This window comes from Sciurus vulgaris (genome assembly GCF_902686455.1).
Source record: "Sciurus vulgaris genome assembly, chromosome: 9".
Classification (NCBI taxonomy): domain Eukaryota; kingdom Metazoa; phylum Chordata; class Mammalia; order Rodentia; family Sciuridae; genus Sciurus; species Sciurus vulgaris.
In genome coordinates, this window is record NC_136469.1 from 64,295,311 (window position 1) to 64,320,730 (window position 25,420).

At 40.2% G+C, this 25,420-nt stretch overlaps 1 protein-coding gene across 1 annotated transcript; it reads left to right on the forward strand.

Moving 5' to 3' along the window:
* Window positions 1-446: 446 nt before the first annotated feature.
* LOC306669802 (netrin receptor UNC5C-like) lies at window positions 447-18,986 on the forward strand (the record flags this gene model as incomplete). The annotated part of the gene is made up of 4 exons (XM_079153959.1): window positions 447-452; window positions 817-981; window positions 11,372-11,550; window positions 12,314-18,986. The coding sequence occupies 4 exons, from the start codon at window positions 447-449 to the stop codon at window positions 12,477-12,479; spliced, it is 516 nt and encodes a 171-aa protein (XP_079010085.1). The 3' UTR covers window positions 12,480-18,986.
* Window positions 18,987-25,420: the final 6,434 nt, after the last annotated feature.

The following is a 25,420-nucleotide window of genomic DNA, read 5'->3' on the forward strand; positions in this document are numbered from 1 at the left end:
TAAGTATTACACGGCCCACTCTTTTACAGATGAGGAAACTGGGGCATGCAAAGGTTAAGTAATGGCCCCAAATTATCAGTAGACAAGGGGCAGGATGTTGTCAATCACACTGGATTTGGCACCAGAGCCTCTTCCCTTAACCACCATGTTCTCCAGTTTTTAATGTATCATTCTTACTTTGTTGAAACAGATTCTAAGATGGGTTCTTTAGGGCACTCTAACTTTTTGAAAATTAATACTTGTTAGACATTTGGTGCTTTTTAGGCCAGCTACTTTTTTGGGACAGTTAAATAAGTCTACAGTTTTGAACTGTAGGGAGTTTGGCTTCCCCCTGTCCTGTGCAGAGGGAGGACAGAGGCATGAAAGAGAACAGAGTCAGCACGTTCTCCTTTGGGCTGTCTTTGCATTTCTCCAGAATGTCACGGCAGGGATTCCTTTTAATGAACATGATGGTGTGTGTAGGTTTTATTTTGGGAATGTTTTAAAGTTAAAAAATATCATTTACAATGGCTTTATATTTTTGTAAATGAGAGGACTTGTGGCAGACTAGTTAGGTATGTGAATTCTGAAGGCTGAATCCCTGAGTTCAAATCTCAACTCTACCACTTACTCTCTGTGTGACCATGAGTGAGTTATTTGACCTCTCTGGGCCTCGGTTTTCTTCATGTGAAAGGGGGACAGGATGTAGCCACAGATAGGGCTATTACAAGGATTAAGTGAGGGTCTCTGTGTAATACTAAGAAGAGCACCTGCCTGCAGAGTGTCTGATAGGTACTCTAGTTCCTCATCTGTGGTTAACACTTTCCTATCCTTTAGGAAATTCCTTTTTACCATATCTGGAGTGGGTCTCAAAGAAACCTCCACTGCACCTTCACTCTGGAAAGATTTAGCCTGAACACGGTGGAGCTGGTCTGCAAACTCTGTGTACGACAGGTGGAAGGAGAAGGGCAGATCTTCCAGCTAAACTGCACGGTATCAGAGGTAAGAAGCTCCTGTCGAATTCATAATTGGGGGAGAAAAGGACCCGTGGGGTGGGGTGGGCAGAAATGTGTCTCAGTGTCGGCCTGTCCAGCTGGCCTTGCTCCCTGTGTCCTGTTTGAAGACAGTCTTCCTCAGCACACCAGGGGACAGGGATGGGGAGCGGCCCAACACACTCCATCCACCTTTCCACAGCCTGCCCGGGAGCGGTGATCCTTCCCTTTTGTAGTCCTCAGAAGCTTTCTACTTGTTGAAAAGATAACATTTTCAATGCATGTGGGGAGCTAGATCCATAAAAAGGATATAACAGGGAATTCTTTTTCAAAAATAAGTCCTATTCTTGTGACATGATTTAAGAATCTTGTTCTAACTTTTAAAATCAGATCTGAATTTCAAGTGCAAGGAGTGTGCACATGTAACTCTTCCTCAAGTGTCCCGTGTCCTCCATCTGTCCCTCCTCCCTTTCTGCCTCTTTTTCAGGGACCACTCCCCACCAAACACCACACCTTTGCTTTTATGTCCCATTAAGTGGAAGGAAGAGAGTGGGCCTCTCGCTCCCATTTTTTCCTTGTTTCCTAAAGTCATAAAGAGAAATCTCTCATAACCTCATTCTCCAAGTATCAAAAGAGATGTCCTTTTCCCCAGGGGAGGAGAATGTTTCAGAAATAGGAGTCCCATCTACATATCTCCCCCCGTGGCCATCACTTTTGCCTTTCTTTGCTCTGATTTTCACACACTTCAGTTGGGCATCTTTATACAACCATATTATAGCTATAACAATGATCACTGCTATTTAAAACTTCTCTGTAAGGAAAGAGGAGGTGCCCGTGACCTTATCTGTTCCCTTGGATCCAAAGGCGATAGTTTGAAAACTGGTAACCCTTCATGCTGGAGGAACAAAGGAAAAAGAATAAGGGAAGCGGTCAGGAGGCAGCCTCTCAGGGGCCTCTCAGAGATGAGTCCATGCTGCTCGCTGAGCCACAAAGCACGGGACTGTTGTATTTCAAATCTTCAGCAGGCCAGTATGTGATTTAAAATACTACTTCTCTCTCACTGTCTCATGCATAGTGACGAATGAAATGTCAGCCTGTTCAGCTCGCCTTGCTCCACAGGTCCTATTTAAAGACCATCTTCCTTAGCAAACCAGAGGCGGGGGAGCACGTGGGGCTCCCGCACACTCCATCCTTCTTTCCCACAGCCAGCCCGCCCCGGTGTGGTCATCATTTCCTCCTGTAGTTCTATAAGACTTTTGACTCATAAACAACTTAGTCACAGACCCCAGTGACATTCATAAGGAATGATCTCGGTGTCAGGGTGCCATGGCAACCGACTGAGCCTTTGGATGCACAACCCTATCTCCCAGGCACACTGCACCACCCCTGCTGGCTCCAGAGGGTGTTTTCACTTTCCAGGCCCAGCAGGTCTGCAAAGTTTCAATAACCACCCAGCTCCAGTGACAACAAAGACTGAGGAATTTTGGAGGGGGGCGAGGAGGTCCTGGTCCTTTGATGCTTGCTTCTGTTCAGCATGAACGTTTGCTGTGGGCTGAAAAGGTGGATCAGATGCAGCCACAAATGAAAGAGAGCTGGCTCAGCACTCTCCCCTGCTAGGGCCGCCATCTCCTCTCAGAGAAAGGACAGTTTTGCATAGTGTGATCACAATTAAGGACTTTCTTTCTTGTGCCAACATAGAGGAAAGATTATTTCTTTTGCAACCAAAAAGTTGGTGTCAGTTAGCTCAGAGGCCAGCCCTGCAGTCTGGTCTGAGGCATTTACCCATGTGAGACGGACAAGCACATGTAACTGAGGAGGAAAGAAGGGACCAGAGTGGAGATGACTTTGGGATTAAGAGGCACTCTGCTGACTTTACTTCTGGGTCACCGAGTTCCACCATTGGTTAGCATTTGAATGCTGGTTAGGACATACAGAGGCGGGGTGTGAGATCTGGTACTGAGGTTGGAGCCTGAGGCCCCCATGCTGCTGAACAATGGACTCTGCGGAGTCCAGAACCAGGGGTCCTCATCAAAAAACTGTGAGAAGGGGTCCAGTGTGACTGACAAACCATAAACAAATAGAGAAAAGGCTCCAATTGCATTAAGGTAACGGGGCAAGGTAGCAGGTGGACTGGGGTTCCAATTCCAATGTCCTGTCTTCCAAGATGAGTTGACTTGTCAGGAATATGTTGCCCAGCCCCCCAGCCCCCAGCCTCACTGGCGGTGAATGACCTGTTGCACACTACAGCTACCAGCCTGTGGGTGACATACCGGCATGAACATTTCTGGTTCCTGTACGAGATTCCTGACTCTAATTATATAGAGATGAAGTTAAGAATGAAAATGTCTGGAAGTCTGAAAGATTTGGCATGAATGAATGTCAAAATGTAAATGGTCATAATTGTTTTTTTTAATTTTAGGACAGATGTGTGATGAATAATAGCCAGAACACCATCAAGGCAATAAATGGTATACAGAAGAAAGAAACTTAACAGTTTCTTTATTTTTTTTTTTTCTGGGCCTTTACTCAGTTTTAGCTATAGACAAAGACCCATTGTAGTGAATTCCCAGGTGGACCAGCTTTATAGGAATATGGGCATTACCACTTCTGGCCTCAGTTTCCTAATGCTTAAATGGGTATAGTAATATATGTTGGGCGTGTTGTGAAAATTAGGTGAGTGGGTGTTAATAAATGCTGTGGACAAAAGTTGACCCAGGGCCCATGTTTAAGGTATGTTCACCATCCTTACTGTTGTTAGGGGACTGGGTTCTCAGGGTAAATTCTGCCACCCAAATCTGTGGACTCCTTCATCACTTTAGCTTCAGATTCCCTTTTCTATGAGACCCAGTTTCTACATAGTACAAAGTAAACATAAGCAAATGCAAATTAGCTCTCAGAGAAAAGAAGATGGCATATGTTTCCAAGTTTGTTTATCTCAAGGTTACTTAGCTCATGGCTCTGGACCATGGAAAAGGTATCATTTTGAGATGTTAATCATCTAATAACAGCTTTCCAGATAAATTTGTTAGATCTTACAACCTTTATGAATAGCTGATCCAGAGCACTTTCATATATTCAAGAATATTAAAAATGTTCAATGTAATATTGCTCTGCCACAGCCATTCTATTTAAATCTCTTTTCTATAACCTCCTCAAAATCAGGAAAATTTAGTTTTTCTAAGTTATTTAAGAAAGAGAAGCCAGGCATACTGCACGCAACTACAGTCCTAACTACCTAGGAGGTTGAAGCAGGAGGGTCACCTGGGTCTAGGAATTCAAAGTCTGGCTGGGGATGGAGTTCAGTGGTACAGCATATGCTTGGAATGTGTGGGGCCCTGAAATATGTACCATCACCCACAGCAGCTGTTTGGTTAATGTTGGAAAATCATATGTTTAAGAGAATCATAACATCAAAGACAGATGGTACCAATACATAAACAATTATTGTAATAAGCATTCTGTGAGAGTGATCTCTACTTTTACCTGGAAGTAAAGGAAAAACTAACAGTAAAGGAAATTGCTGGATGAAATTTGAATGTAAATGTACATATTTTTTTTTTAATCTCCAAGGCTATTGTCAGCCATCTGGTAAGAGAGATAAGAAATTATGCCCTATAGAGCTTGTTTGTCTACACAGAAAGAAATAGGCAGAGTAGCAGGATTAGCGAGCTCAGGACGTTAACACCCACATAAATGGTGATAGATTTTTACTCACTAAAAAAAGGGGGGCAACATGAATATTTAAGCAGACTTTCCTGAGATCAGGCATATTTTTAACTGGCCTTTAACTTCAGGATCTAAAAATGAAAAGAATCAACCCACTAGTCACATTTATTTGGAAGAAAGTTTAACACACTACTCCATGAGTGAAATTCTATGTCCTATAGAGGAAAAAATATTTTCTCTCATTTCAACAAATATTGAGTAGTTTCCATGTTCAGGACAACAGTGCTAGGTATCAAAGGGGTCCTAAGGATGACAAAAATACTTTCACCTCCACAAAATTTGAGAAATCAAAGAAGTCACACATAAGTTCAACCAAAATGCACAGGGCAAAATGGGAGGAATGAAGAAGAGCTGTGAAAGGGCTCTAGGAAGCCTCCAAAGAGGAGGATGCCTTTTGAACCATGCCTTGAGGTGTGTGCCAGAGAGAAGTAAAAGGGCAGAACTGTCAGAGGGCACCCACAGAAATGGGTGCTAGGAAGAGTGAGTGGTCCAGTCCGAGGAGAGTATGAGTCATGTTAAGTCACAACAAGGATGAGGCAACCTGAAAAGATTGTGAAAGACTGTGAAATTGTGAAAGCTCTTACTCTGTGTTGAACCTAGGCTCTTCACCTTGCATGCACGTGGAAACTCTGAGGTCTAATAAGAGCCAATGAGACAGGTCATGCAAATATCTCTCATGGCTTAACAAAGAATTGGGACTAAACTTCTAAGGAAGGACTAATGCCATTTCTTCTCAAATCATTCCACATAATTAACAGGAAGGCACCCTTCCAAAACACATCCTATAGCACCCAAAGTGATCTACCAATTCAATGCAATCCTCTTCGAAATACCAATTACCTTCTTCACAGAACTTGGAAGAATATCTTAAAATTCATATGGAAACACAAAGACCCCCAAATAGTCAAAGAAATCTTAATTAAAACAGAAAAACTGATTCTTTCTTTGGTAACATATATACTAAACTGGAACAATACAGAGAAGATTGGCATGGCCTCTGTGTAGTTATGACACCACATTATTCATGAAGCATTCCATATTTTCAAGATATTGAGGTGAATGAAATACCAAGTAATTAAAAAGTCTGACATAAAAATGATCAGTGAATTCAAGGGGGCTAAGAATAAAGAGCTCAAAAAATTAAGGAAGAGAATGCAGGATATGAAAGAACAATTTCATAAAGAAATATGGATTCTAGCCAGGTGTGGTGGTACACCTGTAATCCTAGTGGCTCGGGAGGTTGAGGCAGGAGGATTTTGAGTTCAAATCCAGCCTCAGCAAAAGCAAGGTGCTAAGCAACTCATTGAGACCCTGTCTCTAAATAAAATACAAAATATTTTATTTTGGGGATTGCCTCTGAGTTCAATCCCTGGTACCCACATCCAAAAAAGAAATATGGACTCTGAAAAGAGACCAAACAAATCTTAGAAATGAAAAGCTCAAAAAGAAATATGGATTCTGAAAAGAGACCAAACAAATCTTAGAAAAGTCAAATACAAAATTATGTTGAAAGCCTTATCCCTTATCGTGAGTAGCTCAAGCTTTAAGAAAGAATATCCAAGTTTGAAGATAAAGTTGACATATTGTCACATTCAAATGGTAATGAAGAAAAATATAAAAATAAACAAACACACAGTACTTATGGGACATGATTATAAGACAAACCCTGCAAATCATAGGTGTAGACAAAGAGAGAGATGTAGGCTAAAGGCATAGAAAACCTATTTGGTGAAATAATAGCAGAAAAATCATCACATCTGGGGAATGATATGGACATCAAGGTATAGGATACATTAGAATCCCAACACAATCAGAAAAGAACTCTTCATGTCATAATACAGCTAAACTACCAAAAGTACAGAACAAAGAAAGGATACTGAATCTGTAAGAGAGGAAGTGAAAAAGTCACTTATAAACTCAACCCATAAGAACACCATAAGACTTCTTAGGAGAAACTCTAAATATCAGGAAGGCATGGAATGATAAATTTCAAGTCCTGAAAGAAACAAACTGCCAAACTACATTATCCTTCATATTCTAAGAATAAATAAAGGCCTTCCAAGATAAGCATAAACTGAAGGAACTCATGACAACTAAACAAGCCTTACAGAGATTCTTAAGAAGAGAAAGCAAGATGAACACAATCACAGGAGTAGAGTATGGGAAAGAATAAATATCACTAGAAGAGTAATTAACAAATGATAATTAGGAACAAATCAAACATTATTAATTCCACAAACTACCAACCATTAAGATGTATAAAGGAGAAAGACATGAATATAGATTATTCTAAACAACCAGAAGAAAAACAAGAAAATAACTAATACATATAGATGGTTTCATTTTTCCAATTGAAAGATACAGTCTGACTGATTGGATTCAAAATCAAGACCCACAATCTATTACCTGCAAGAAACTCATCTCACTGACAAAGACATAAATGGACTAAAAGTGAAAGGATAGAAAACTATGTTTCAAGCAAATGGAATCTGAAAGCAAGCAGGGTTAGCTACACTCATATCGCACAAAATAGACTTCAATCTGAAGGTAGTCAAAGGAGACAAAGAAGATCTGTGCATACTGAAAAAGGGAACACTTCATCAAGAAGATATAGTATGTATGACCCAAATGTTGCAAACACAATTGGACATAAAAGTACAGAGCAACCCCAAAACAGCAGAGAAACACAAAGTTTAATTATATTACAGATTTTAGTAGACTTAATAGACATCTACATAATATTCTATCCAGTATTTATAGAATATACATTCTTTTCATCAGCTCATGGAACTTTTTCCAAATATACCACATTTTAGGCCATAAAAACAAATCTCAACTCATGAACATCGAAGTAATTTCTTGCACTTCATCAGACTGTAATGGAATTGAACTAGACATCAATAGCAAGAGAAACTACACAAATGCATGGAAAACATTCAATACACTTTTGAACCAACAGGTCATTGAAGAAATCAGGAGGAGAATTTTTAAATTCCTAGAAGAATGAAATGGAAACAAAACATATCAGAATATGTGGGGTACATTGAGAATAGTACTAAGAGGGAAGTTTATAGATATAAGTATTTACATTATAAAAAGACAGACCTCAGATAACATAATGATTTATCTCAATGTCCTAAGAAAACAAGAACAAAGCAACCAAAATCAATAGAGGAAAGAAAAATAAAGATCAGAGCTGAACTGAATGAAATAGAGACTAAAAGAGCTCTACAAAAAAAAAAAAAAAATCAATGAAACAAAGATTTCGCTCTTTGAAAAGTTAAGACTGACAAATCCTTAGCCAAACTAATGAAAAGAAAGAAAGAATATCCAAATAAATAAAATTTGAAACAAAAAGGGAATATTACAACAGCTATCACTGAAATCCAGATGATCATGAGAGACTCTTTTGAAAGATTACATTCCAACAAAATGGAAAATTTGGAAAATATGAACAAATTTCTAGACACATGTAACCTACCAAAATCAAATCAAGGGAATATTAAAACCTAAACAGGTCAATAATAAGTAATGAGATTAAATCATTTAATAAAGAGTTTTGTAAAAAAGCAAAGTCCAGGATTGGACAGGTTCACTGCTGACTTTTACGAGACTCTTAAAGAAGAACCAACACCAATGTTCCTCAAACTATTCTATAAAATAGAAAGGGATATAACTTTTTCAAACTTATTCTATGAAGCCAGTATTACTTGGTCACAAAAACCTAATAAGGACACAACAATAACAACACAAAGAAAGTTCAGACCAATATCCTTGATGAACAAAGATGCAAAACTCTTCAATAAAACACTTGCAAATCAAATTTGATGACACATTAAAAATATCATACACCACAATCAAGTTGGTTTCATTCTATGTATGCAAGACTGGGTCAACCTACAAAAAAAAAAAAATCATACATGTGAAACAGCACATAAATAGAATCAAAAACAAAAATCACAAGATCATCTCAATAGAGGTAAGAAGAGCCTTTTATAAAATTCAGTATCCCTTTGTGATAAATTTCTTAAGTAACTAGATATTGAAGACTGTACCTCAACATGATAAAAGTTATACATGACAATCCTATAACCAACATCACACTAAATGGGAAAACACTGAAAGTGTTTTCTCTAAAATCAGGAAGGAGACAAGGGTGTCCACTTTCATCACTTTTATTCAATGTAGTACTACAAATGTTAACCAGAGCAATTGACAAGAAAAAGAAATAGAAGTGATATACATAGAAAAGGAAGAAGTCAATTATCCCTATTTGCAGATGATATGAATCGAAACTTAGAAGGCTCTAAGGACTCTACCACACAACTCTTAGAACTGATAATTTAGCAAAGTAGTATGATACAAAATCAACATACAAAATCCAGTGACTTTTCTACACACCAATAATGAACTCACTGGAAAAGACATCAGGAAAACAATCCTGTTCACAAAGACCTCAAAATAAAATGCCCAGGAATAAACCTAACCAGGTGGAAATGATGAAACATTAAAGAAGGAAATTAAAGAAGATACTAGAAGATGGGAAGACCTCTCATGTTCATGTATAGAAAGATCACACTGAACCCTGTTAATATGTGCAATTAATATTTACTAATAAAAAATTGTAAGAGTTGGAATGTATGCAGAAGGAGGAGTATTTAACACTTCTTAATGAGAGAAGAAGAGAAAAGAGAGAGAAATAGTGGTGCCTGTCAATGGGGCACTGAAGGCAGATGTGCATGATGGCTCATAGTAAACAGTAGGAAGTTTCTGTGTCTGACAGTAATAAGGAGACTCTCTAGGGACACAAGCCAGAGCTTCAAAAATCTGACTCCTCTCTTTGCAGTCTAATCTCTACTGCCACCCAGGGGACAATCAGGTGGTGGTGTATTAGCGAGTATGGTAGATTTCCCTTTAGGCCCTGTTGTTATTGTCCAGAAAAGAAGGAAGCAGGACTCTATGCAGGTGATAGCACAATATCGTAGGAATAGCATGGGATTTCTCTTTGTTTCCACTCCCAATCCATCCATCCATACATCCTTCTATGTTCAATATAAGCCCTGGGACATGAGTTCAGCCATCACAAACAAATCCATGCATACTGGGATCACTCTTCTAGTTCCCTTTCTTTCAACTCTATACCCTAGAGGTCAGGAACGCTCTCTCTCCTCCTGTTCTTTGGAAAAAGCTCTGTGCCTGAGGGGAGAAGAGAAGCAGGTTGTGATATTCATTCAGGGACTCCAACTCCCATTGGATGCTTCTGTGTTTTCAGACCACAGTCTTGTAAATCCTGGTATGTGCTGGAGCTAACACAAAGGAGCCAAGGGAATCTGTTTGCCAAGCTTTGGATTTTGAGGCCAAACACTGTGATTGCAGCCAACACCACTGTGCACATTATGGCAAAAAATTTTTTTTAAATTACTTTTGCTCCAACAATGCCCTCCAAGTTCCTGGATGGTCCTTGTGTGGTGGGAATTCACAAGACTAGAAGTCAGCAGCCAATCTGACTAGAAGTCAGATCCCAGAATACAGAACTCACTGCCAGTCACACTGGGACAAAGACAGCTGAGACCCCGCCGACCTGCAACAGTGCCAGCATTCGCACATCTGTAGAGACCACTGAAGCAGTGTAGAGCAGGCTTGGGGGCTCTGGGAAACTTTGGCAAGATGACTGAGCACTCTGCAGGACATAAGAAACTTCATGATGGTTGAAAACTCTACGTGGTTGGTTTATCCTTCAGGAACTAATCATGCATACCAAAAAGTAAGCTGCCTTCAAAAGAGAGAGATAGAGAGAGAGAGAGAGAGAGACAGAGACAGAGACAGAGAGAGATGACATTTAACATAGGTTTTATTTTATTGCTTTAATAGTTCCCAGTCAACATTTGTTTTTGCTTTTCCAACCAACAGAAGTGATCAGAAAATGATTAGAGTTTCACTTGCAGATGAAATTCAGATTTTTGCATTTGTGCTATTTTATGAACTGAAACTATTTTAAGAGCCAATTTATAGTTTTCTCTGCTAAAATTAGATTTTATTTTTTTAAGGATGTTCAGCAATTGGAGGATGCCATTAGCATTTTGCCCTAAGGCAATATATTGTGTTAATCATTTTCTATAAAAAAAAAGTTTGTCTTAATTTGGTATCATTTAGACTTGTTCCATTTCACCCAGCAAAAGAAGAAAGAAGCAAGGTACCTTCTGCAGGGTTAGAGGGAGGGTTAACTAGGGCACTCGTCTAAGGCGTTCCCTGCAGGGTCAGCTGTTTTCAGAAGCTTTCTAAGCTCAGATATGCTCATTCTCAAAGAACTTCCCTTTTGAGCATTTTCCCTTCTTGAAGTCTCAACCTTTAGCAGTACTGATATTCCCTCTCTTCTCTCCTCTTAGAGAATCCCAAGAAAAATCATGATTGAATCACGCCAGAGCTTTCCATCTACCCAATTCTTACCATAGATCTAGACTGCAGGCTATGAAAACTAGCTCAAAATGTACTTCTGTCCACCTCTGGGTCAAGTTACCTAGAGTGAGGCCCAACTTTCAGGCCTACAAGTAGTCATTCTTACTGAGGAGAATGACAATACCCATTCTCTTCTTATCACTCAAACAAAAGCATTATGCTGGTGAGTTCAATAGTGATGGCTTTTGTCCAAAAATAATGCTGTGCTGTTCCTACAGGAACCTACGGGCATAGATCTGCCCTTGCTGGATCCTGCCAGCACCATCACCACTGTCACAGGACCGAGTGCTTTCAGCATCCCTCTCCCCATCCGACAGAAGCTCTGCAGCAGCCTGGATGCCCCACAGACAAGGGGCCATGACTGGAGGATGCTGGCCCATAAGCTAAATCTGGACAGGTGGGTGTGGCCAGGCTCCAAGACCAGTTTCTTTCTGTTAGACACAGGTCTCCAGGGACTGATGACTGTTAGACATAGGGCAGCATTAATTTTCTCCCCCCATCTATACATCAATTTACATTTTCATTCTACAAACCTGTATTAAACTTCTTCTTTACATCTTGCAGCACCGACTTACAAACAGAATTCAAAAAGATATGCTTGGTTTGTTTGACATTTGTAAGCATCAAGTTTTGTGACCTACTTTGCCAAGTTGATGAGCTAAATGCTCCTAAATATTATATTCATTCACTAAATTATTGTTCCTCGTCTCCAGTGGAGCAGGACCTAATGCTTGGTGAATAATTAACATGCTAACATAGTACTGATATTAAGTTATAAAGAGACCCCGGGAGCCTCCTCTTTGTAGAATGTTGCCATCAGCACCAGGCAAAGGATGTGGCATGACCTGTCAAAGATCCTGGGCTGGAAAGAAAACATAAGTCTCTTGATTTCCTGTTTAGGATCTGACCCCTAGACATTTTGTCTCTTAAATTATCTTACTCAGAGTTGAGGTTAACAAAGTTAAACATCATGTCTCCTGTTTGGGGCTGATCTAATTAAGTATGGGCTAGTCATTTAGGATGGCTCACTGGAAACCGCAGTGGGACCGAGATACTTCAAGACAGATGGAGAGACAGAAAAGTTTAGCCCTGTGAAAACAGAAGGGAAAATAGATCTATAAATCTTGCCTTTCAGCACATTTTCCCATTCCCAATTACAGGTACTTGAATTACTTTGCCACCAAATCAAGCCCCACTGGTGTAATCCTGGATCTCTGGGAGGCACAGAACTTCCCAGATGGAAACCTGAGCACGCTGGCAGCTGTTTTGGAAGAAATGGGAAGACATGAAACAGTAGTGTCTTTAGCAGCAGAAGGGCAGTATTGACCACACTGGAAATGAAAATGAAGGAAGAAAATGCACAGGGAGTCTGTGGCCGTCCAGGGATAACACAGCTGAGGAGGAAATCCAAACTAGACCAATGAGCTTCATAGGCAAGATGGCAGCAGGAGAGAGAAGGAGAACAGATACAACTACCAATGTACATGCCCACTTTACTTGGACAGTATCACAGGAGTTAAGAAAAATTGTGTAAATTTGTACCTTGAATTTAGAAATCAATCTAACTTTCCTCTTAGTTGGGCTGTATGCTGTATGGTACAGGATCTTACAGTTTCCTAGGAAACGCTTTTTATTGCTATCCAGATATATGGATAAACTTTCTTAACAAATCCAATTTCTACAAATGTTGTTTACATCAAATTGGACAGGGATGCAGACACTGTCCATGGCACATTCTATTTTTGTTCAGATCATTTGAAGTTGAAGCTGTGGACGGTTTGTTGTGTCTATTTCAGATTAGTAATTTACAAAGAAGTCAGATTTTTGCTACAAATCTCGTACATCCAGTGTCTCGGATAATCCTCCCAATCAGTGTTCTGTTTCTAGAACTTGTAGAACCAGTGTTACTGTTTGTATCAGGGAAGGGGAGAATCTAAAGGTAAAGGAGAAATGACTAAGATTCCTTATGCCTTGGGGGTGCCTTCCTGGTGCCCTTTAGGAGTAAAGCTGTAGCACTGCGGGGAAGATAGTGATTCATGTTCAAACACTCAAAATATTTCTTCTCCGCATGTTTGTAATATGAAATTTAGAGATTTTTTTTAAAAAAAGGTAACATTATTATTGATGAGTATCTACAAGTATTTTAGTAAAAGTTTTCTTTTAACTTCTGTTTTGTTAGTAGTACTGTTAGTATTTGGTATTGACTAGACCTGCCTCACTTCCTCACATAAGAGGTGGGTGTGGTGACCAGTTTAGTCCAACAGGCATTGCTTCCTTGACCTTTGACCACCTTCACCATCCTACCCTGGAAAGGTAGTCAACGCTCACTGACTTATCAATCAGTTCTTTCGGCTTGCTCAGACAGGGTCTTTCTCCTTGGTGTCTTATTGTGAGAAGTGTTCCCCCTGAATTTCACTTAGTAGTGTGGTTGTGTAGCACCACACTGACTGGCCCCCTAGCACTCTGAGCACTCTGTCTACCTTAGGGGCAGTGTGGTTGGGGAAACAGCTTCTGAACTGGAAATCAGGAAACCAGTTCTGTTTAGCTGTACGGCCTTGGGGAAGACATTAAAACTCATTGGACTTCACTTTCCTTACCTGTAACATAAGGGGTGGGATTAGATCATCTCAAGATTCTACAATGCTGGACTTCCATTGTTCTGCCTCCAGTCTCATTCATCCGTCTAAAGATGACAATGGACTCTGACTGGGATCATTTAGTCAGCTAGCCTTTTCCCTGGGCTACATCATGCCTTTCAAATAATTTTGACATGGCAGAGAATTATTCTAACCTGCAATGTATTGGTTCAGCTTTAAAGTCCTGTTTTTTATCGTTGCATTATGCTGTTTCCTGCTCGCTGAGAGACGACATCCCTGTAGTATCACTTTCTTGTCTTCTCATGGAACCCCCCAGGTTTCTTGCCTTTCTGACTAGTGGTAAATTCTGCTTTATTATTGTCTTGTTCTCTTAAGAGCAAATCATTCCTACAGATTCATCTTGTAGTAGGAGCTTGATGTGTTTTATTCCCTCTCGATATTTGCTTTAATGATATTCAGCAACATTTACAAAGGCTATTTAATTAGCCTTTCCCCCCGCCCCCCCCCCCATAAAATGTTAGTCAACGAACTACTTTGTGTCAATAAGGAAGTTTCCTTGGGACCATCACGAGCTTTTTATTTAACACAGAGAATCAATTCATTCAGCTGGTGGGGAACAGAGTCAACAGCCAGAAGCCAAACCCACTGAGTGTACTTAAATAAGAACCTTCTAAACATGATTGTGGTTTACCTTGAGGCTGGAGGTGTCCAGGACACTGGCTGGATTTGAATTAGAAATCATTTTATACATTTTATCCCATCTTTCCACATGTATTTCTTCTCCCATTTTGGTTATTTCTTGATATTCTCAGACTTCTCCAACCCCATCATTGAGGAACAGTTTGTACCTTGTTATGGAGCCTCTTTTATGCTATTTATTTATCTTCTGTTTTAGATACATATTCTATAATCTCTCTCTGGCAAAACCTGTACATTCGCATTTCCATATATAAAAATATTTGTTCCATTGAACATGAAAAAGGAGATTTCACTAATACACAGATTCGGTGGATAATGTCTATACCAATGAGATTTTACTAAATTAAAAACTTTAGATATTTTTTAAAACAGGAGGAGTCATTGTCCATAGCTGCATCTTAAAATAAACTCATCGATTGTTTTTTAGTACTGGTGTTGCAGAATCATCTATAGGAATCAAGAAATCTGAACTGGATACTCAAAGGAACTTTTGTGCCTCATAAAAAGTAGAGGGGAGCAAATATGTAATTAATCAAATGAAATCAATTCCAAAACTTTTGCTAAAAGTTTTGATTAAAAAAATCACCAACAAACACTAAGCAAGCAGGAATGGTATTATTAAAGCCATTGAGGGCCCTGGGGGTTCACTTCAGAGGCTTGTTTTTTGGTCCAACCTCCCACCACTAGAAGAAGGAAGAATGATTGACTCCTGGTGAGTTACAGGAGTAACTCATTTATCACAGAGCTCAAGTTTCCTATCAGAGGAAAAACAACTTCCTTCCATACAACACACCATGTCAATTTTCACTAAGAATTCTGCTCTCCTTCTCTTTTGGAGTAAAGTAATAGCTGTTCGATTGCTTTCTAACTTAGAAGATCTGAACATAACAGTTCATTTCATAGGGAGCTACTTCATCAGCCATCCAATGTGCCATGTCCTGCTTACACACAGCATGAGGAAGGCCGGCTTCCTTCATTTGTATGGAGGAGGGGAACTATCATTTGTGCATGGTGCCATCTAGTGGTGTGTGATGCAATCTGCCCTGAATCTAATAAAACACAAGTTTGACCAAGGGGATGAGTACCTGTAGAACTCAACAGGAACTTTACAACAAATAGATGTGGGGAAATTATCACTTCAAATTGTGTAATTTTCTTATTCTCACAGTTTCACTTAAATCACCCTTCTCAAAATTACATGTCATTCTGAGTCTAGTACATCATCAAGTCATTCACACACAACATATCTTAAGTTGATTTCTTGTAACAGAAATACATAAAATCTGTATAAAAGTCTTTGGAAGTTGTCATTTTTAACATTTATGGTTTTCATTTGGGCTTTGTATATTTTAAATCTCCTTTCCTAATATTTATCTTTGAAAATGTAAGAGTATCTGCTTAGAAAGAAATGTCTTATATATGCAAATGAGAACACTATGTCTAAAGGAAGAGAAATTGTGACTGTTGATCAAGAAGTTTTTCATCTGAATTTGGGAATCTAATGGCAGAGGTTTCATCCTGTTTTCGTTTTCTTCTCACTACCCTAGTTCAGATTTCCTTAAAGTGGTCTGGAAGGAATAAAGTTGGATTCAGAATTGATAACTGGGCAGACGGTGATGCGAGTATGTGTGACACCAAAGAACACACAGCTACAGCCCTTTACAGACATCTTCCAAAGTGGACGCTCCCCTGTGACACGGGAACCCCTCCTCACATGAGAGGTCCAAGCTCTTGGAGGGCAGGGCACTGTGGGTGAAGTGTCCAACACGAAAATGCACCATCATTATCCATTTTCATATTTGACCATGAAAGAACAGAGCCATTCTTTAGGGAAAAGTCATGGGGACACTCCAGAAACCAGGCAAGCAGTAATGGGTCTCTAAGGGCATTTTCCTAAAAGTAAGGTATCTTTATAAACCATCATTCAGAGGGTAGACTCCAGACTTTTCACTTATTCTGGAGAAGAGCAAACAAGGCTCTTGCCCTAGGTTTCTTCCCATGTGTCTCTGTTGGGGACACAGGAGCTGTGCTCTTGGGTCATTCATACTCTGTAACCCACACTGCAAGAGGGGAGCTGGTGAAGTGCTCGCATCTCGCCAGAATCCACAGGCCTTTGCTTCGGTAAGGCCTGGCCCCAGGGCCAAACATAAACCTGTGTAAGAACCTGCAAGTGTGGGTAATAAAGGTGGAAAGTTTTACTTGTTGAGTCTCAGTCTTCGAGCTGAATGTGAGTTTCAGCTTTTCTTGAGCAGTTGTTCTGGACAAGGGCATCAGTTTCACATGGAGACCTCAGTGCAAGTTCAAGGCCAGTGAATGAAGGGAGTGTCACAGAAACAACTGAAGTGACATGAGGCTCCAGCCATCTTCTTTGAGAACAGAGAAGCCTTTGTAAATCAGAATGCCATTGCTCAAAACCAATTATTTGTAAAATGACCGTGGCCAATGACCATTAGATTTTATAGATCCAATAAGGAATATTTTTATTATTATCTCAAGCTAATAATTTTTTTAACCTTTCGAGTGCCTCATAGGACCAACTATTATACTTTGTTTTTGTATTATTTTTATATTTTTTAAATGTACTGAGCTGATGTTGACTGAAATCCTTGCAACTTTTCCTCTGTGCAATGAAATACTGTTTCTCTACCCTAAGAGATCTATTTGTATAATCTCTGGCTTTAATGATCACTTTGAAAGACTTCCTTTGCATCCCTAAAGATTTTTTTAATGAAATAAGGAATATGGGAAATAAGTATATTGTAACCAATGTTAATTTAAGCTTGTGTCCATATAGGATAAGTAAGCCAAATGAAGTCATAATCGTCTCCAGAATTCTGGCCTGAAAACCTATTTTTGAAAAGTGGGGAGATACTCTTGTATGTCATGGGTGGATTTTTCTCTACAGACTAGGTCTAACAATGAACTTCCTTCCTGGTTCTTTCATCTTATTGGCCATGTGGCTGCTCATGTTTTCAGAAATCCTACTGTTGTCAGAAGAGTTCATGGCTCCTAGGTTTTCCAGTGGGCTTGGCCACTCACTGCCTGTATTGATCTGTGGTGGAACATAAATGGATTCATTCAACTAAGTGTATTGTATGCCTCGGGCCTGTTTTAGTGTGGTTGGGGAGGCATTACCAGAACAAACCCACAGGGCTCCATAAATGTATGAGCACAGAAAACCAAGCAATTCTAAGAGGCTGTTCCCCAGTCTTCTGTATACTCAGATGCTGGCATACTCAACGGATCTTCCCAGAGATCCTCAGACATCTAAACTGGAAATTGCGGTAGAACATCATGGCAGCCATGGCCCACTACTTGAGTAGAAAACAAGAAGCTGCCTTGAGATAAAATCAGCTGCCCAACAGCCATTTTGTTACCACACAACAGCATTTTATAATGCCACTTCAGATTTGTGCTTCAGCAAGATTAAGTGCAGGTCATAACACTTCAAGGTCCTTTACAAATCAGCCCAAATCCTGTGTCATCCTTGAGGCCTCCTGGAGGAGGCACTGTCAGGCCTGCTGTGGAGCCAGATGCCACTGTCAAGGGTGGAGCACTCCCTGTTCTGCATTTTGGAATCTGAACCGTGTGCAGCTTTTACTGATCTGCACCGTATCGGTTGATCAGCTCTTGACCTTGGATCCTCAGCACTATGGTAAGGCAACATCAAAAAATCACGTTTCAAGCATGTTCTAGATATTAAAACAAACCCGCTTTAAAGTAGCATAAAAAAATCTACAGCCAGTGGGAAATGCCTTTGCCCTTTTGTATTCCTAAAGTCCTTAATGACACCTGTAAGTGTAGGGGTGTGACCTCAGATGTATAGTCCTCCAGGCCTTGCAAAAGAAAAAGAGCAAGAATCAGGACAAGTTCAACAGGTGACTTGCCTTCTTTCCTTCAGTCTTACCTAGACCTGCTGTTGGCAGTGAAGCCTCGCCCAGACAGAAGGCATTGAGCCCAGATGCAGGGAATATCATCACTGTGTGTGTGTTGGATGTCACAGTGTCGTCTGTGTTGAATGTTGAGCTGTAGCATGGTGACTTCCTCTTTGCTCTTTCTAAAGATGACAATCAGGGTTTGTCAGAGAACAACTGGCAGCGCTCTGGGTTGGAGCGGCTGGCTCGTCCTCCTGTTGTCTTCTTTGGAACAGTTCAACTGCAGAAATGTCAGATTGAGGTTTTTGTGCTTTGTCATTTTTCTTTTTTAAGCAAAACAACACAACCTTGGCTTCTCAGATATGGAACATCTCTTTTGTTGTTGTGAAGTTCCCCCTTGCTGTATCTTCTATGCAATTCCTTTTCTAAAAAATTCCCTGGTGGTGGAGGAGAGCTCCATGGGCACTCCATCCGTCACCCTGCTGTGTGGCAGAGGTGAGGGACACCAGCTCTGGGTGTGCCCCTTTCCTCTCCCTTACTGCCTCTCCTGACTTTTCCTGCAGCCCCCTTGGTTTGTAAATTGCCTGCATTTATTCCATCAGCCAACATGTACAAAATGTAAGAAAGAATTTTTAAACAGGTAATAAATTATATTTATAAGCAACAGAGTGCCTGCCTCCCTGGTTTCTTCATGACCAAGTACTCCTTCACATCATGGGTTTCTTCAGTAAGACCAAAGACCTCTGGATCCTGCATGAATGGTAGTCACAACCTCCCTCAGTGACAGGATAAAATTCTAAGACAATGCTTCTTCAACATTGCTGTACACTGGCATCACCCGAGACTTAAAAACTCACCTGGAGAGAGTCTGGTTTAGTTGCTCTGGCGCAGCCTGAGCAGTGAGTTAGAAAAATTCCCAGGTGATGCTAGTGAGCAGTTAAGAATGAGAACCAGTGTCTTAGACCATCTGTGTCCAAATTTTCGTGGAGAACTTGTCAATAGTGTCGGGTCCTACCCTCAGAGATCTGATTATAAATGAAGTTTATAAACAACTACACTAACAGGAAATGAAAGGTTAACAGGAGCCCCAGGACAAGGCTTAGAGCTCTAGCAAAATACCAGCAAAGGTGTTCAAATGCAAACCGATCTCCTAGTTGTTCCCTTAAGGGGAGCAAGTAGAAGGCTCCAGGTGAGAGGTGGAAAGCAGCTATGAAACTGGGGAGTGGGAGCAACGGTCATCCTTTGCTCCCTGAGACAGCTGCTTCAAGAAGGGTCCTCAGCCTGGTTAGCAGTGTGAGCAACTGCAGCAGTGCTGAGTAACTCACCCATGGGCCGCAGGACAGTGACAGTGTGGATTCAATACTAAATCAAGAACAAACTCACATGTATGTTCGGGGCCAAGAAAATAATGAAACTATGCAAACTGGAATCTGGGTAGAATCAATGGGAGGCCTGTGGCTAGAAGAATTAAAAAATTCGATTAAAAAGCAAACAAAAACTGGACAAAGGAAACACTTGATAGCACTGTCTCAGCCCATATTTGAACCCTCCTCTGTAGCCTCAGCAGCTGGGATTCCTGCGGAGAAAGCGACTGCTCCTAAGAGAGCATGCAAAGGCTTTCAAGGTCAAGTCAGGGGCCCCTAATCCAGACTGTCTCCAAGTTGAGGTCACTGGAGAGTTCTGAGAACTGACCACTCGCCGCACCCATCCCTCTATGCCTGCCTATGGGTGCTGGACAAAGAACTTTGCTCAGGCCCAGAGACAGGACAGCTGGATTAGTATCCAAATGTGGTTAGGAATCACTTAGTAACAATCTCTGTTCTCCTGAGAGTGGGGGCATCTGTATTTTGCTGCTACCTGTATTTTCTGTATTTTCCCACGCCTACCACTGAAGTGACACAACACCAAGAGAAGAACCTGTTTTCCTTGGCTGGGATTTACTGTCTGCCTGTGCCTCTCAAGAAGCATGGCTGCTGAGCATCAGCATGAAGAAGTGGGGAGCAGAAAGGGCAGGAGGGTGTTCCAGTGGAAATCAGTGTTTCAAATGCTGCCAGCTTTATATGAGGTCTAACTAATGTCAGGCAGCATTTATGAACACCCTACTAAGCGCCTGGCATGGGGCTGTCACATACTTCACTTATCATCTCATTTGTTCCTCATAAGGGTCCTGCGAGTTGGAGGTAGGGATTTTTATCCCATTTTACAGTTGGGAGTGCGAAGTTTGTATACTTTCGCAGGACTGAGAAAGTGAACATGATGGGATCTGAGCCAGGTCAGTCTGAACCCCAACCGAGGGTTGCATTCAGTCTGCATGAATGAAGCCGCCAACATGGACAGCCCCATGCAAACTTTCAGTCCCTAATTATGGTCTATGCACTCTCCACCCCAAACAATTCTGTGCTTCCCCTCTCCTGATCCCATTTCTGATGGATCCCCTCAAAATTGAACTTCCCACCCTGCTCTCCAAGGTTCAAAACCTTTGAAAAACTAGCCCTGATATATTCCCTGCCCTTTGGCGGAGGATTCTCCTCCCCTGGAAAAGTTTCTGAGCCACTAGCAAGAGCTTCCTTCTCACACATTCCAAGAGCCTTACAGCACAAGGAGCGCAGGGCCCTTCTCATACCATCCTGCTTCTTCTGGATCATTACCCTTGCACAAAACTACTCCACGCATTTCAGGCCACTGGGCCCTACCACCCCACCTTCAGCCTCTGCCCCTCACAAACTACCCACCCTTTTTTCGTATCCTTTGGACAATTCTGCCTCATAATGCTCCTCTAAAGACTGTCACCAGCGGAGCTCAAAATCCACAGAGAGAACAAATTTAAAAGCCCGGTCTTGGGGTCCCTTTTTCATTGCCAACAATCCTGTCCACTAACTAAATCCCACCCACTCCTGAGGCTGCGTCCTCTGTTGCACTCTCCTTCCTCTTGCTGTTCCCCCTCTGAAATCTTGATTCTGACCACAGCAGCTATTTCAGAAACCACTACTACAGCTCCAACTCCACCAGGGAGCCCTCCTATGACTAGTTCCTTCCAGTCTATTAGCAGCCTCCTCTCTAAATCCTGCCTTCTGCGGTCCACCGTAGATAGCCCTCTCTAATGATAATAATTCTTATTTTTCATGATGTACTGCTGCCCATGACTGAAAAACACCAGTGCTAAATTAAGCCAATCATTGCAGTCTCTGTGCCTATATTTTGGGTTGCTGATAGAAAATAAAATCACAAGCCACATAGAAAAGGGGCACTATGAATCAGTGATAATTGAGTGCTTACCCATGTTTGGTACAAGGATTATTTCATCTTCAGAACAACTCCACATGGAAGCTATTAATATTATTCTCACCTTCAAGGGGAAGAAGGTGAGTCTTTTTGAGGAGTTCAGAACATGACTAGTGTCACACAGTTGGGAGAATGACTTAGCTTGCATTCACATACAGACTAGCTGGCAGCCCAGAGATGGGGTCTGGGTTATGGTGTCACACAGCATGACCTACCTCCACTGGACCTTCACCTTGCCTATTACTAGCTGGCTGTTTCTCGGGGAAGCTGTCATTCTCCACAGTGCAATTTTAAACCTTCTTCAATTTTTTTTCAAACCACTGATTGCCCTGACTTTCCTCTTGTTCTCAGCAGATGACTGTTTCCTAATTACAGAGAAAATGGAAGCCATCAAGCCATTTCTCTTGTTCTCCTTCCACAAAATGTTCACACCTGTCTGCATCTGCCTTCTTCCTTGCTTCCCTCCTATTACAATGTGATATTTTCAAAGACAAGAAAAGGCACAACTACAAGATAACAGTCATGTTTTCTCTAAGGGGAGAATGAAACCATTTTATTTAAGGGAATGTTAAAACAAAGCCATATACAATTCGTAACAAATACAATACAATTGTTTGTTCCCTAGTCCTGAATAATTACAGTATATACAAATTCGTAAGGCACTGGTTCCCGCAAAGAACATAAATGAGTCTTCTTTTGAAACAGACAGACAACAAAACCCCTACATATTGCCAACTTTTCTCCCGCAAACATGGCATTGTTTTGTTTGTTTTGTTTAGTGAGAGGAATAACTGCTAAATTAAATCACTTTTAATGCTACTCCTTTCATTTCCACTGTTATGGGACAGTTCCCTGAGGAGACAAAAGGACTGAACATGTTCAAGTGTGGAAGACTCTCCTCGCATTGCCTTCCAAGGAGCCAGGACACGCCCCTCATGAAACTCCTAATGAAAATGCAAGACCCTAGAAGCATGGAATTCGGCCATTAATTAAGTACTTGCTATACTTGACTACACACTAATTGAAATGTGTCCAAAAAATTCCCTGTAAACAAAATCCCAGCATGTTTTCTAAGAAGCTTTCTTTCGGGGAATAAAAAGAATGGTCACAAGTGACTTTTGAGCAGTGCTTCCAGGTGGAAGGCTGGTCTCCTCATACATCATGCTCAGAGCACTTTACCAGAGACTTAACAATCTATATGCTTTCATAAATAAATATTATGTTTCATTTAGTACTTTATCATTCATAATATTTTACTCTCTAATCCACATAATGGAGTTGTGCCAGACTCCAGACTGAACATAATATTTATATATACATCTCTATTTATATAATATGTACACTCATACATAAACTATAAACCTGAACATATTAGCATACAAAGCTTAGCTAACAACTAATAATTTAGGATTCCTTTGGAGCCGAGAGGTTAGAAAAAAATAAGCAATCAACTACATGACTGTCAGGTTCTCACTTGTTCAATCAAAAGACAAAACAAAATCATAATAAAAATAAAATTCACTCAACTGCTAGAAATTTTAAAACTATAAAAGATTATTGGGAGACGAGTAGGTAGTCTTCAAGAACAAATTAGTATTACCTAAGAAAAGCATATTTTGGTAAGATACAGAGAAAAAAAACCTCTAGGCATAAATAAATGTTTGTTTCACTGAAAGACTTATTATAGCTATGTGGGTCTTTTTAAATATCTCAGGAATAATTTTAAAATTTTCATAGTAGATAAATCAGGTTGGGGATTATAATGTAAGTTATCAATTTTCCCCAAAGCAAACAAATGAACAACAAAGAAGAAATTTGGACATTTTTTAATTTCCTCCTATTTTTTCCACTGGAACCCCAGAAATCTAGTTAACTTTTAAATCATAACCTTTCCACAAAATATTCTTATTTGAAGTTATTCATGTTCAAGAAAAAGCACAGTTTTATCTAAAAAGTGAACCCAACCTCACTTATATTTAGGGAAACCCCAAAAATACAATATGCCCCACTCAACTGGCATAAATGCTTGCTCACTTGTTCGTTGATGATCTGATTAGAGGCACCAAAGTTTCTCTCCAAGATGATCATCACTCTTAGTTCTAACCTTATATTCCTTCTAAACTATCACAAAGAATATAATTTGACACAACAGACAGAAACCTTTATATTGCTATTGAGATTACTTTAATATCGGTAAGCAGCCTTCTGACTACAAATATATTTGGAACCAATTGTTTTTACTCCTATTTCTTTTTTCAAATTCAAGGATTCAGAAATTGTTCGGAGTGAAAAACAAGACGTTGCTATGAAACCCTGGGAAATGAATGCAGAATGGAGAGTGCTGTTTCTCCCCGTGATTTTCTTAAACTGTAAGCAGTCTCACAAGAACTCATTGCTTCAGAGTGTTCTCTGGATGAAGAAGACAGCAGCTGCAGGTCTACTTCAGAAGTGAGGAAAATATTTTCTCATTTTTCATGCAACTATCAATTTTTCAAAAACTTTCCATCCTTCAGTCACCCACTGAAAAAGCATTAGAAAACACTGCCCCCTGGAGTTTTCTGGAAGGAATGTCTTTTTTGAATGCCAAGGGGGAAGTACTAACAATTTTTTTACTAACTACTAAAGAATTGCTAAGGAGCAAAGGAAAATTACAGTAAGAAAATGAAATGAAAAAAGTTCAGAAGGGTATGCACAATTTTAAACTATTAGATACTGTAACTAAGGAATATTGGCACTGTCAATGATTTTATTCCTATTGCTCAAAATTTAAAATCCTGTAGAATGGTGTAAGTGGAGAGATGTTTTGCACAAGTGCTACAGAGCAGGAAAAAAATAATAATAAATTAAATAGTGAATTGAACATCGCAAGAATAAAGTGAAGCCAGCGCTCCTAAAATGTGAAATGATCATTTAAGATGCCCATGCTAGATCCATATCTAATCTAGCATAATAAGTCACAGCAGCCATAATATCTTGTGGTCTCCACTAACTCTCTTCTGCTATTCTATCTGAAGGTTATATTCATCTGTTTTTAAATTAAAATTTAATGAAATTAACCAGGCAGATGCTTCCCAACTCTATCCCTTAATTCAGATGAAAAAGAAAAAAATAACAAAAAAAAAAAACATACAAAATAAGGTGTGCATACTTCTTTCCTTGTGCTTCTGAGATAGGCTCCTTTGCACATATGAGAAACAAGTCATCTGCACCCTCAGCGTCCTCCCCTACCTTACTGACATGTTCTTCTTACAACACAAGAGCAAATTATTTTAGAGTACCTTGTCTTTACCACATTCATGGCAATTTTACTTAAATATTGATCTTCCTATTTGAGAGATCAAAAGCATGCACAGGTCAATTCTCTGCACATGAGAAAAACCTTTGCTTGTGTTCAATGAAAAGGAAGGGATTTCACCATGAAAGAACACAATCAGACACAGAAGTGGTTCTGAAGAACACCCGTCAACACTTACTTCTATTACAGTCACATAAAACCTTCATTTGTTCCATGTTGTCTGAAGCTGCAAAAGGCCACCTGCAGGAATTCTGAAACGTGTTCCCAGACAGGTAGAACTTGTGCCCCCATGCATTCACATTGCTGCAGCAGCCCCAAGTGCAGGGCTGGCCAAAGTGGTATGAGAAGGCCAGGTTGGGGGTCATCTTAAGATGAATTCCTTTCTATGTTCTCCAATTTCACAGACTGTCTTTTGATTGTTGAGTGCAATAACATTTTACCAATGGAAAAACATATATTTTAATTTACCTTCCAACACAGTTTCTGGGAAGAACTTTTGTTATCATTAAACTATAATAG